We start from the raw sequence: 12,437 nt of genomic DNA, 5'->3' as shown, positions 1-12,437 counted from the left end.
AACGTGGTTACATTTAAAAAACGTAGGTTTGTGTTAAAAAACATACTTCCGTGCTTTTTTTTATGGTTTGTATTAACGAATTACACTAGCCCCTCTCCTCACGTTCGGTCTGTGGAATCGATTCGTCAGTATTTGATGTGGTTTACGAAATATATCCAGCGGTAATGTTAGGTGACTTACACTGTATAAGTGAGGTGTATGGATAGCAAAATTCCCATTTCTGGTTGGGTAAAGTGGATATTTTAAACTGGGGAGACTCTATGTCGGGTGTGAAATTGCAATTAGAACTATATTTCCAAGCCACACCTGCTTGTCTCAGAGTGTGATGCAGCCAGTGGCATGAGTGGACACAAGGCTTTGGCTGACCGGAAACTGTGACTTAGTTCATGTGACCAGTTGGTACAAAGAATGCTCAGACCTGTCAGCTCTTGCCTGGTGATGGCAGTCACAATTCCCCCTGGATGCCTGAATAGCGAACTAACGAGTATGCTGGCTGAGCCGTGACAGAAGCAAACGTGTGTGTGCATGAGAAGATTCAGTATGGTGAGTGTTTGCACTTAACGATTGTTCCTCCATCTAAAGTTATCAGTTGACTGCCATGCAGTCACAGTTACAGTGTCTTCAGCTTCTGAGCGTCTGGTATAGCTGGAGATGTTCACATAACTGATGGCGTGGCCAATGCAGGTGGTTGTCTCTAGTCTTCTTCTGGCTTGCATGGCTGTGGCTCCCTCGCAGTCAGCAGATGGCGCACTTTACTATCATGAGTGCATGTGGTGGGAAATTTTTTTGCCAGATATTTTCAGCAAAAGGTGTAAACATTGTGATGGAGGAGGGTCCTTGTGTTCCCAAACATCAGTACATAGAAAACCTTGGATACATTTAGCGCTACAATTTACTTATGGCACTAATTTAATTACTTTACTTGCAAAATGTTTGTGTTTAGTTGTTAAATGTTGAAAATATATTTGATTGCATAGAAGAATGATTGTAAGGTGGTGGTGAGTGTTTTAAATGATCTGTTTGAATCCTGTCAATTTTTAAAAAGTTAGTTTGATAGGGGGGTGCAAATGGGCTATTCCTCGCCATTTTTGATATCGCAGTAGCGTCAGCTCTCCATTTGTCCCCGTTCTAGCCAATAAGAACACGATATTCTGCGTGTTTGGACATGTTGGTTCATGCATGTGTGCACACAAACAGAAAATAGTCACTTGAGGGAGACAGAGACAGGAATTGAGTCTGCAATTTCCCGATCAAAGGAATGCTGCCACCTGATGATTTGTTTGGGGGCTTCGAGATCAAATGGCGGTCTGTTGGGCGGGTAGGCATATCCCCTTGGTCTACAGGTTTGAGGCGCAAATGTTACAACAGGAAGTACCCACTTGAGGGAGAGTATTGAATACCAAAGGACACTGACTTCTGGTCCGTGGTCAGTAGTCTTTAGTATCGTGATCTGTAATTAGAGCATTGGGCAGTTTTCAACCTATGTGGTGTGCTGATACGCCCTTCCTGGTGCAGCGGCGCCCTGATGACAGACACACACGTGAGTGACCCAAAATGGTGGCTAAAGTATCACACTTGTTTCCATTCATCGGTGATTGGAGGTATTACATCATGGAAGTGGAGGCAGAGGGTGCAGACATGAGCTCTGCCCATGGGACAGAACCTTTTCTTCCGCAAACTGATTAAATAAAGAATATTCAAATTGAATTGAACAATAAATTATTGACATTGATTTGAATTTTATGTCGTGAGATCCTTCCTCTCCAGCACAGACTGAATTTCTTCCTGACAATTTCCAGATGGGGAGGAGAGGGGAGAAGTGGGGAGGGGGGAGGATTGGGGAATTTTCCAGAGGTGGAGTGGGTAATTAATTGATCAATTTAATTAATCAGCCAATTAATTTGATATCAAAAGTGTGCTCTTATCAGCAAGGACGAGAGTGGGATTGAGGATTTCCCTGGTATGTGGAGGAGAGGGAGGGTTGTGGGTTTCTCAGAAAGAATCATAAATCAGTTATCATAATAGTCTATTAAGGGGAGGGCTGTAATTTGCCTCTGAATGTATGTTTACTCCTGAATGTATGCAACTCACACAAACAAAATGCATCAGAACTGGCTTTGTCCCAACACTTACTGTATCTGTGTGTTCTGTTTAACAGCACTGTGATGTTTGAGATAACTGCCACCATTAAGGTGTGCAATGGAGAGTAGGTTCAGATAGAATCTGTGAACAGTTCGGGTAGACAGTAGTGTATCCCATGTGTTACATTGCTACAATGAGTGCTATTATTAGTGATCTGGGTTATTCACAATGAGCAACACAAATATTGATCAACGGGAATAAAGAAGCAAATAATTATCAACTTCTTATATCGCTTCAGAATCGAATGAGATGAGTTATTAAGCAGCTTTGTAACGAGAGATGGAACATTTATTGATCTGAAAATGAATAGAAGAGTTGGTTGTTGGAATTATGTCACAAAATGTTGTCATTAGAATAAATGAATAAATAAATAAGTATTCCAAACTGACGAGCAATATTCAAGTAAGAATAAGACATACAAGAGAACTTGAATGAGAGTTGGAAGCTAAGAGAAGAGGAAGTAAAGCTGTGAGAAGGGCTAGCTAGTCGTATTTGAACAGCTCTGTCAGTAGAGCACTTTCCCACCAAAGGCAAAGGTCGCAGGATCGAACGCTGGTCTGGCATACAATTTTAATCTGGCAGAAAGCTGCAATAAATAAGTAACTAAATACTGTGCAGAAAAAGCGAAGAAAAGTAATCTTTCGGATTAAAAGCATGTGGCTTTCATGCATCTTGTAGAAAAGGGACTGATTTGGGCGTAATGAATGAGCAATCTGAAGGAACCTTAGGCACGTTCTCCCTTAGTTCATTTATTTAAATCCTGGAACTTTTGCATGACAGTGCAAGACCCAGGTTGACCAAGAAACTGCTAAGACTGCGAAACTGGAACGGTTTGCCTAACCTGCCATATATTCCCTGTCCAGTGCCATTGGAAAATAACTTAGTACTATCCCTACAGTTCTGAGATACGAAGTCATTACTGCAAATCGTGTATAATCGATAAATTGCGTTACTTTTGATTGTTTATTCTGTAAAATAAGAACTGTTTACTACTGTTTATGACCCTACAAATATCATTTTTACTTTATATTTGCTCAACGTTTTTATTTTTACATTATCCAATCTGACTGCAAAAGGAAATGTCTATGAAAGAATATGCCACAAGCAATATCTATTCTTCAGTACTGAACACCATAGTTTTTATGTTTAAGTGTTTCTTGATCTTTCTTCTATACTTGAAGGTATGGCTTCCAGAGCATACCAATAATTTGCTTTACTTTACACGCATCAAAGCCGCGAACTGTGGCTGACTGCGTGCACCATACGGTAGCGTCGTCGTAAATTTTAATTGCACTAATTTTTGTGGGAAGATTATTAAATTAAGGAAGAAACCATCGGTTAGCCTTTCTAGGAGTTGTAAATTACTGTTCTGCTTCTGTGATCCACATACAAAACTTGTACCGATTGCACAACCTTGATCAATTACGTTAAACACTTCGTTGAACACTGAAGTAATGTCCATACTTCTACTTTATTTTAGTTGCAGTACTCTTGTGTTTCTTTCTCCCTTGACATACTATGCTAGTTATTAATTTTATCAATTCTTTGCACATATTCCACGACACACAAATAAGACTCTGTCCTCTCACTACTACAATCCTACTCACACTGACATAGGCTTCCTTCAGCAGGGTGCCTCTGCCTGTGGTTCACTCCATCATCACACGGCAGCACACAGCAACTGACAGCAACAAAACGTGTGCCTTTCATGTGATCGTCATAGGAGCACACTACTCATCTGAGCAATTACTGTTCTTTATTGTATTTTTGTAATGAAACAGCTACATGAAAGGAGCGTTGATGTCATGGACAAATTCTGGTATTCACGTATAACAATTTTTAATCATCTGTGGATTAACAGAAATGTGAGGTGACATTTAAGGTGTTTGAGGATAAGGTAACTGTACAATCTATGGGAACATCATTATTGTCACCGCTTTGAGGATGTGGAGCCTGTTCCCTAGCAATAGGAACAGAGGCAGTTATTCTTATCACATAGACATTAACATCTTTATACGTAGGCTGAAAGACGGAGATTATACTGAAAAGATACCATTAGTTTATGAAGCTGTGTGCTGTCTCCATTGATTCCATTTGCCTTTTTTTTAAAAAAATAGAAGAGGAATAAAATTGTTATCCTCGCAGATAAAGAAAAAGAGCTGTTTTTTGTGCCTCAAAAATAACTGATAAGTTTCAGATCAGTTGAATTCAAGGCACTGGGCCACAGGTCACACTTGTCTACAATAAGGGCACCAGAAGTGATAAAGGAAACTACTGTAGAATATCACGAACATCCACTTTTTGAAATTTAGAACATATTTTGAACTCAAATGTGATGACTCCCTCCATGCCAATAAACATGGATTCTTGAGACATCAGTCACGTGAAACCCAATTCTTTTTGATCAAGGCAAAAAGATAGATGCAATATTTCGCGACTTCCAAAAAACATTTGACTCAGTACTACATCAACGCTTATTAATAAAATTTGACTCTGTGGGGTATCATATGAAATATTTGGCTGGATTGAGACCTTATTGGCACAGGGGACGCCACCTATTACCTAGGATAAAGAGTCTTTGACAGATATAGGGATAACTTCAGGCATGTCGTCAGGAAATTCTGTTGATGTTCATGTTGCATATTAAAGACCTGGCAGACAACATTAATCTTTAACCTCAGTCTTCTTGTAGATGATGCAGTGGCCTGTAATGAAGCCCTACTTGTATCTGAAAAAAGTTGTCAGACCCCTGTAAAATTCCTGAATGGTTCAAAGGTTGGCAACTTTCTTTGAATGTTCGCAAAAGTAAAACTGTGCACTTCGCAAAACGAAAAAAATCTTGGTGTTTATGATTACAAAATCAATGAGTCACAATTATAATCATTCAACTGATCCAAATACCTGGGTGTACAAATCTGTGGGGATATGAAATGCAATGACCACACAAGATCAGTCATAGGAAAAGCAAGCGGTACACTTCAGTTTACTTGTAGGCTAGACCAGTGGGAAATAGCAGTCAGCTGTTTGTGACTTTCAGATTGTATGATGATGGTCCATGAAACTGTTTTGTTCTTGATGTTTCGTTCAGGGCTAGTCCTGGATCCCCAGAGGTGCTCCTGATTCTACTGTGACTTGGAATCGGGTGAAAAACCTAAGCAGAATCAGGAGTACCTCTGACAATGTCACCGCAGCTCTGGACAAAATGCTGGGGACAAAACAGTTTCGTGGATCATGACTACACAAACGGGAAGTGATCAGCAACTAAGAAAGTCAATCATTAAGGCCTTCTTTTGTCCCAAGATGCAAAGGAGAATGCTTGCAAAATACACTACTGGCCATTTAAATTGCTACACCACGAAGATTACGTGCTACAGACGTGAAATTTAACCGACAGGAAGAAGATGCTGTGATATACAAATGATAAGCTTTCCAGAGCATTCACAGAAGGTTGGCGCCGGTGGCGACACCTACAACCTGCTGACGTGAGGAGAGTTTCCAATGGATTTCTCATATCCAAACAATAGATGACCGGCTTTGCCTGGTAAAACGTTGTTGTGATGCCTCGTGTAAGGAGGAGAAATGCGTACCATCACGTTTCCGACTTTGATAAACGTCGGATTGTAGTCTATCGCGATTGCGGTTTATCGTATCGCGACATTGCTGCTCGCATTGGTCGAGATCCAATGACTGTTAGTAGAATATGGAATCGGTGGGTTCAGGAGGGTAATACTGAACGCCGTGCTGGATCCCAACGGCCTTGTGTCACTAGCAGTCGAGATGACAGGCATCTTATCCGCATCGCTGTAACTGATCGTGCAGCCACGTCTCGATCCCTGAATCAACAGATGGGGACGTTTGCAAGACAACAACCATCTGCACGAACAGTTCGACGACGTGAAGCATGGACTATCAGCTCGGAGACCATGGCTGCGGTTACCCTTGACGCTGCATCACAGACAGGAGCGCCTGCGTTGGTGTACTCAAAGACAAACCCAGGTGCACGAATGGCAAAACGTCATTTTTTTCGGATGAAACAGGTTTCTATTTACAGCATCATTATGGCCGCATTCGTGTTTGGCGACTTCGCGATGAACGCACATAGGAAGCGTGTATTCGTCATCGCCATACTGGCGTAACACTCGGCGTAATGGTATGGGGCGCCATTGGTTACACGTCTCGGTCACCTCTTGTTCGCATTGACGGCACTTTGAACAGTGGACGCTACATTTAAGATGTGTTACGACCCGTAGCTCTACCCTTCATTCGATCCCTGCGAAACCCTACATTTCAGCAGGATAATGCACGACCGCATGTTACAAGTCCTGTACGGGTCTTTCTGGATACAGAAAATGTTCGACTGCTGCCCTGGCCAGCACATTCTGCAGATCTCTCACCAATTGAAAACGTCTCGTCAATGGGGGCCGAGCAACTGGCTCATCACAAAACGCCAGTCACTACTCTTGATGAACTGTGGTATCGTGTTGAAGCTGCATGGGCAGCTGTACTTGTACACGCCATCCAAACTCTGTTTGACTCAATGCCCAGGCGTATCAAGGCCGTTATTACTGCCAGAGGTGGTTGTTCTGGGTACTGATTTCTCAGGATCTATCCACCTAAATTGCGTGAAAACGTAATCACATGTCAGTTCTAGAATAATATATTTGTCCAATGAATACCCGTTTATCATCTGCATTTCTTCTTGTTGTAACTATTTTAATGGCCAGTAGTGTACTAATGTTACCTGTTCTAGAATATTGCTTTGTAGGACCTATCCTACTTTGCCTTCACTTTCCTGAGAGCTGTACTGTGCTAACGCGAGTACGAGACTAAGAGATGCAGTCGTGTTTGGCCTCCCTTGTTGAGATGCGTTCTGTGTGCTGCACAGGCGACGAACCACTGGACGTCTGGGTGGGAGGACTGGAACATGGTGGTGAACACTGAGGGCGGCCCCAGCTGGATCGGCAACCCCGCGGACGCGTCCATCGTGTCAAATTCGACGGCGGACGAGTTCTACAAGCAGCCCATGTACTACGCCATCGCACACTTCTCGCGCTTCGTGCCGCGCGGATCCCGGCGCGTCAGCCTCCAGATGGACGCCGACGCCAACTCCACCGACGTCGAGAGCGTCGCCTTCCTCACGCCTCAGGATGACGTCGTCGTCGTCCTGCAGAACAAGTAAGTCGGAGCTCTCTCCGCAACCTGAGGTCGAGTTGTGAAGTCCATACAGTTTCACACTAGTCTGGCTGTGCTTCTTTACTCTCCAACATGTGGCACGTACGGCTGTCGAACTGAGTTGCGGAACTGTTGTCGTTTGATCGCCCCTTATTTTATAACCTCATTTACGCGAGTGTACAGAATAGTTGTTGGTTGAAAAAATGGTTCAAATGGCTCTGAGCACTATGGGACTTAAGATTTGAGGTCATCAGTCCCCTAGAATTACTTAAACCTACCGAACCTATGGACATCACACACATCCATGATCGAGGCAGAATTCGAACCTGCGGCTGCGTGGGGTAGACGTGCGGTCTACGGCGCCTTGCCAGGGCTCGCGCGGCTACCCCCGTCGGAGGTTCGAGTCCTCCCTCGGGCGTAGGTGTGTGTGGTGTCGTTAGCGTAAGTTAGTTTATGTTAGATTAAGTAGTGTGTAAGCCTAGGGACCGATGACCTCATCAGCCATAGGAACTTACCACAAATTATTAAAATTACTATCGAACCTGCGAAGCGAGACTGAAGCGCCTTGAACCGCTCGGCCACACCGGCTGGCAGTTGTTGATTGGTTTTTAGATAAACTGACATGGCACATCCGCTTCCTCTGCTATGAGTAGGCCTGTCTTCCAAATTAACATGATTCTCTTCACATCACGATGTAATAGTCACTGCTTCGTGGATGGAGCATTGCAAAGTAGTAACAATTTCCGCATGTTGCAGCACCGTTGGGGGGTCCAAAATATAAATGCGAGTTTTTCTCTATGCCAAAGCTAAAAGTCTGAGCCTTTGCCAGACAAACAGACCCAGATGATCATAGCACTGTTACCAAACTTAACCTCTCAGACTCAAGGAGTCACATTACACCACAAAACCACATCCTTCTCAGCACAGATCAATTATGGTGTTGGTTACTCTAGTTGTGGCGATGTTGTGATTCTATCCTGAGTTCTGTATCTTCTGGTCAGCAACAAGATCATAAAAATCAATTCCTACAGCCTATCAGTAGAGGGCTCATAATCACTGATGGCAGCATTCCTGAAATTGATGACATCAGCATCTGTTCTTTTTCCGCATTAACTGACACCAGTATCTGACTGTCGGTCAATATCATTATTTCCAGAATTCTCCCATCACCCATCGCCCTGTAGCCAATGATGTCACGCGTTTTTTCAAAAACGTTGAGTAACCAATGGCGTGCAAGCTTGGCCTTTCACCCATCGAGTAATTTTAATCCTTTTTAGTTCGATTGCGTGCATACTGTCATTCCTTTGCAGTCTGTACTTCAGGGATAACAGGCTCCCACTGATTTCGAGAAACATGCTCTCTCTTTCAGCTCAGTGTTTGCGTATCTGTTACAAGAATTTAACATTTTTTGCCTAAAAAATGTCTGAACGATATGATGCCATAGCATCAGTGTATGCAATGTATGCATACATGTATCAGGTTTGTGTGGAGATGGTATCAACACCGGCATAAGATTTTACACCAGCCAGTGTAAAATTTTTGCCACCGTGTACACCACAATTATGCAACATATAGACCATAGACATAACTCACAATGAAGACGCGTTGCTCGCTACTTTGGCTTTGACACACATAGAGGTTACTGCTGGGTGTGTTACAGGTGTGTGCTGTTTCCTGCTAAGTGAAGAACTTCTCCACAGCTGTGCTTGTAAATGAGGACATAGATGTTTGCGTGTCATACTGGACCTGCTGTTGCTCGACTATGCCCAGAAGGAACTGTCTGCAGCCCAAAGAGCTCCAATGTTGGGCCAGAACATTTGCATTATCAAGCAAACAGGAAGAATACTGCTTGACAATAAGTGGTTATTACTGTCACTGTCGGTTGTAAATTAATGATAAGTATACTCTAAGACAAAAAAAAAGATGCAACACGAAGGAATTATATGAATGTGGCAGAAATCGGTTGAAGTTACATACATGTATAGACAAAAATAATTACAATTTCAGAAACATTGGATGATCTATTCAGGAGAAAGAACTTCTGAAACTGACAAAGTCAATAATGTGCTGGTACGCGCCTGACCCTAACAAAAGCAGTTATTTATCTTGGCATTGATTGATAGAGTTGTTGGATGTCCTCCTGAGGGATACTGTGCCAAATAATGCCCAACTGGCACGCTAGATCGTCAAAATTCCGTGCTGGTTAGACGGCCCTGCTCATACTGCACCAAAAGTTCTCAACTGGGGGGAGATTGGCGAACTTATTGGTCAAGGTAGGCTTTGGGAAGCACGACGACAAGTAGTAGAGACTTTCACTGTGTGAAGGTAGACATTATCTAGCCTAAATGTAAGCCCAAGAAGGCTTGTCATGGAGGATAACAAAACAGGACGTAGAATATTGTCTATGTATTGCTGTGCTGTAAAGGTGCCAAACGTGGCAACCAAAAGAGTCCTGCTATGAAATGAAATGGCACTTTTGACCATCTCTCCTGATTGTGGGGCCGTTTGACTGGTGACAGTCAGGTTGGTATCACACCACTGTATGGGGCGTGTCCAGACATGACTTTGCTGGTCATCAGGGCTCATTTCGTAATGGGACTCATCACTGAAGACAATTCTACAGCAGTCAGTGAGATTACAGGTCCCTATGACCAGCGCCCCAGACAGCAGTGGAAAATCAACCTGAATGTCACCACCATATAGCCTGACAGCCAGGAGTGGGTGCCATTTCATTTCATATGAGGATCCCTTTGGTTGCCAACCATGGTACCATTATGGTAAAGTGGTACATCGATGATATTCTTCACCCTGATATGTTGTCATTTATGGCAAGCCATCCAGGGCTTACATTTCAGCAAGATAATGCCTGCCTGCAGTCTTTGTGCTTGCCAAATTCTACCTTGGCCAGTAACGTCGTCAGATCTCTCCCCAATTGGGAATGTGCGGATCATTATGAGCAAGGTCCTCCAACCAATTCTGGATTTTGACGACCTAACTTGCCAATTGGACGCAGTTTGGCCTGGTATGCCTCAGGAAGACATCCAATAACTCTGTCAGTCAATGCCAGGCCGAATAACTGCTTGCATAAGGGCCAGAGGTGGATCAACACGCTATTGACTTGCTCAGTTTGTGAAGCTTTTTCTCTGGAATAAATCATACAATTTTTCTGAAGTTGTACTTGTTCGATCGTACATCCACACATACACTGCACATGTGCAGCTTATACACTATGGGAAGATACTTTGACAGTATAAAATAGTAATGATGTCACAGCAAACTTTAAAATGTCAATTTAATTGCAGCAAATCTGGAAATTGGTAAAGATTGATGGGGTACATGAACGAAAAAACTAAGTACTTTATGCAAATATGTATGTGTCTGCTGTGTAAATACAGAAAAAAGATGTATGCGATGTAAACAATAAGTATTCGCCCAAACAGCACTTGAGCAAGAGCTAATCACAATGTTGCTACAAAGCATGTACTCAAAAGTATTGGAATTATTTATCGATATGCACTGTTGCTCTCAGCCAATAGCTACAGGGCTCATCTGCTCTTTGGGAATTTACTCTCCATTCTAGTTTGGTGATCTGTGGTGACAGGATTAGTGTATGGATCTCGGGAAGACACGTCTTACACCGCCCTCTGTGCATATCTACATTAAAATATTCGACTGAAATCGCGTTTTCTGCAGGTTTAAGCCTGTTTCGTCATATACACATGGATTTCTATCGAGTCAGTGATTGCTAAAGCCAACGACCTTGCCACAGACGTAACATCAGCTCCCATCAGAGCACCGAAGTGCTGTCAGACTTGGCTAGCACCTCGATGGGTCACCATGCAGGTCTACTGAGTGCTGTTGGCAAGCGAGGTGCACTCAGACCTTGCAGACCTTGTGAGGTCAATTGAGGAGTTACTTGATTGAGAAGTAGCGGCACCGGTCACCACATGGTCCTCTGTATCCGTCCGCAGCTCGTGGTCGTGCGGTAGCGTTCTCGCTACCCGCGCCCGGGTTCGGTTCCCGGCGGGGTCAGGGATTTTCTCTGCCTCGTGATGACTGGGTGTTGTGTGACGTCCTTAGGTTAGTTAGGGTTAAGTAATTCTAAGTTCTATGGGACTGATGACCATAGATGTTAAGTCCCATAGTGCTCAGAGCCATTTGAACCTCTGGATCCTCATCCAGTGATGCCTAAGGGCTGAGGATGAGATGGCGGTTGGTCGGTACCACTGGGCCTTCAAGGCCTCTTCAGTTTTTATGTGTCTGTTTTTCATTGACTGCTAAAACGTATCGAAGGTGGTGAAAGTGCATACACATGGAAGCCAGCACCACTCAAATGACATTGCTCATGGGTATTATCATAAAAAAAAGAATATGTTTCTCCTCCTTTAATGTAGCACTAATGTGTACTATTTGTTGGAGTCAGTGTAGTTTATTAAAGCTGAGTACAGACAGAACATGGTTAATAATAATAATGACGTTAGCATGAGCACGTGACATACTTGTCAAGTGAATCAGCAGTAAAAAAGTGCTGGAACAGGCCAAAATTGGTAGACATAGCTGCCTCACGATAAAATAACACGATCAGAGGCACTACCTCCACTATCCACCATGTCTGTAAACATGACCTCCATCCTTCTCTTGATGCCACGCAGCCAGCCAGCATGAAGTACATTTCGTGAGGTGCTGTGGCGACTTGACACAGACAACTGTATCACCTAATGCAAATTCAGCATGAACCCAATTTTCCGAAGTCGATTCACAGCAGTATTTAGTGCTACTCAGCGCCCAGCTACAACCACCACGGAGACCCCTGTCCACAGTGTCGGGTGCTGAGACAGACGTGTTTTCCCTGTCTCCATTTGCACGTGCAACAGAAAAATAAATTACTATAAAATGATAGATATTTTTTTGTATGCGTGCCCAGAAAGACAATCACACGCACACACCATCCATTGCTACACACACTAAACAAATAGTATCTATGTAAATGTTTATGCTCTATAATTATAGATTGGACCGAACATGAGGGATAATCATGCATATATTTTTACAGAAAAAGTTGTAAACTTAAAGAGCTACACGGGAATTCCACAAGGATATGCAGCAGAAGGGCTAGTAGCATG

General features: G+C 43.2%; 1 protein-coding gene across 1 annotated transcript in view; it reads left to right on the top strand.

The window, feature by feature from the left end:
- LOC124593733 (lysosomal acid glucosylceramidase-like) overlaps positions 1 to 12,437 on the top strand; it is a 152,182-nt gene that overhangs the window by 125,143 nt on the left and 14,602 nt on the right. Inside the window, exon 9 of the mRNA XM_047132063.1 lies at positions 7,028 to 7,317. Within this exon, the coding sequence (XP_046988019.1) occupies positions 7,028 to 7,317 (290 nt within the window). The remainder of the gene's footprint in view (positions 1 to 7,027; positions 7,318 to 12,437) is intronic.

Source organism: Schistocerca americana, chromosome 2 (assembly GCF_021461395.2).
Source record: "Schistocerca americana isolate TAMUIC-IGC-003095 chromosome 2, iqSchAmer2.1, whole genome shotgun sequence".
Lineage (NCBI taxonomy): Eukaryota > Metazoa > Arthropoda > Insecta > Orthoptera > Acrididae > Schistocerca > Schistocerca americana.
The sequence above is the reverse complement of the archived record's forward strand: the minus strand, read 5'-3'. Positions and strand labels throughout refer to the sequence as shown.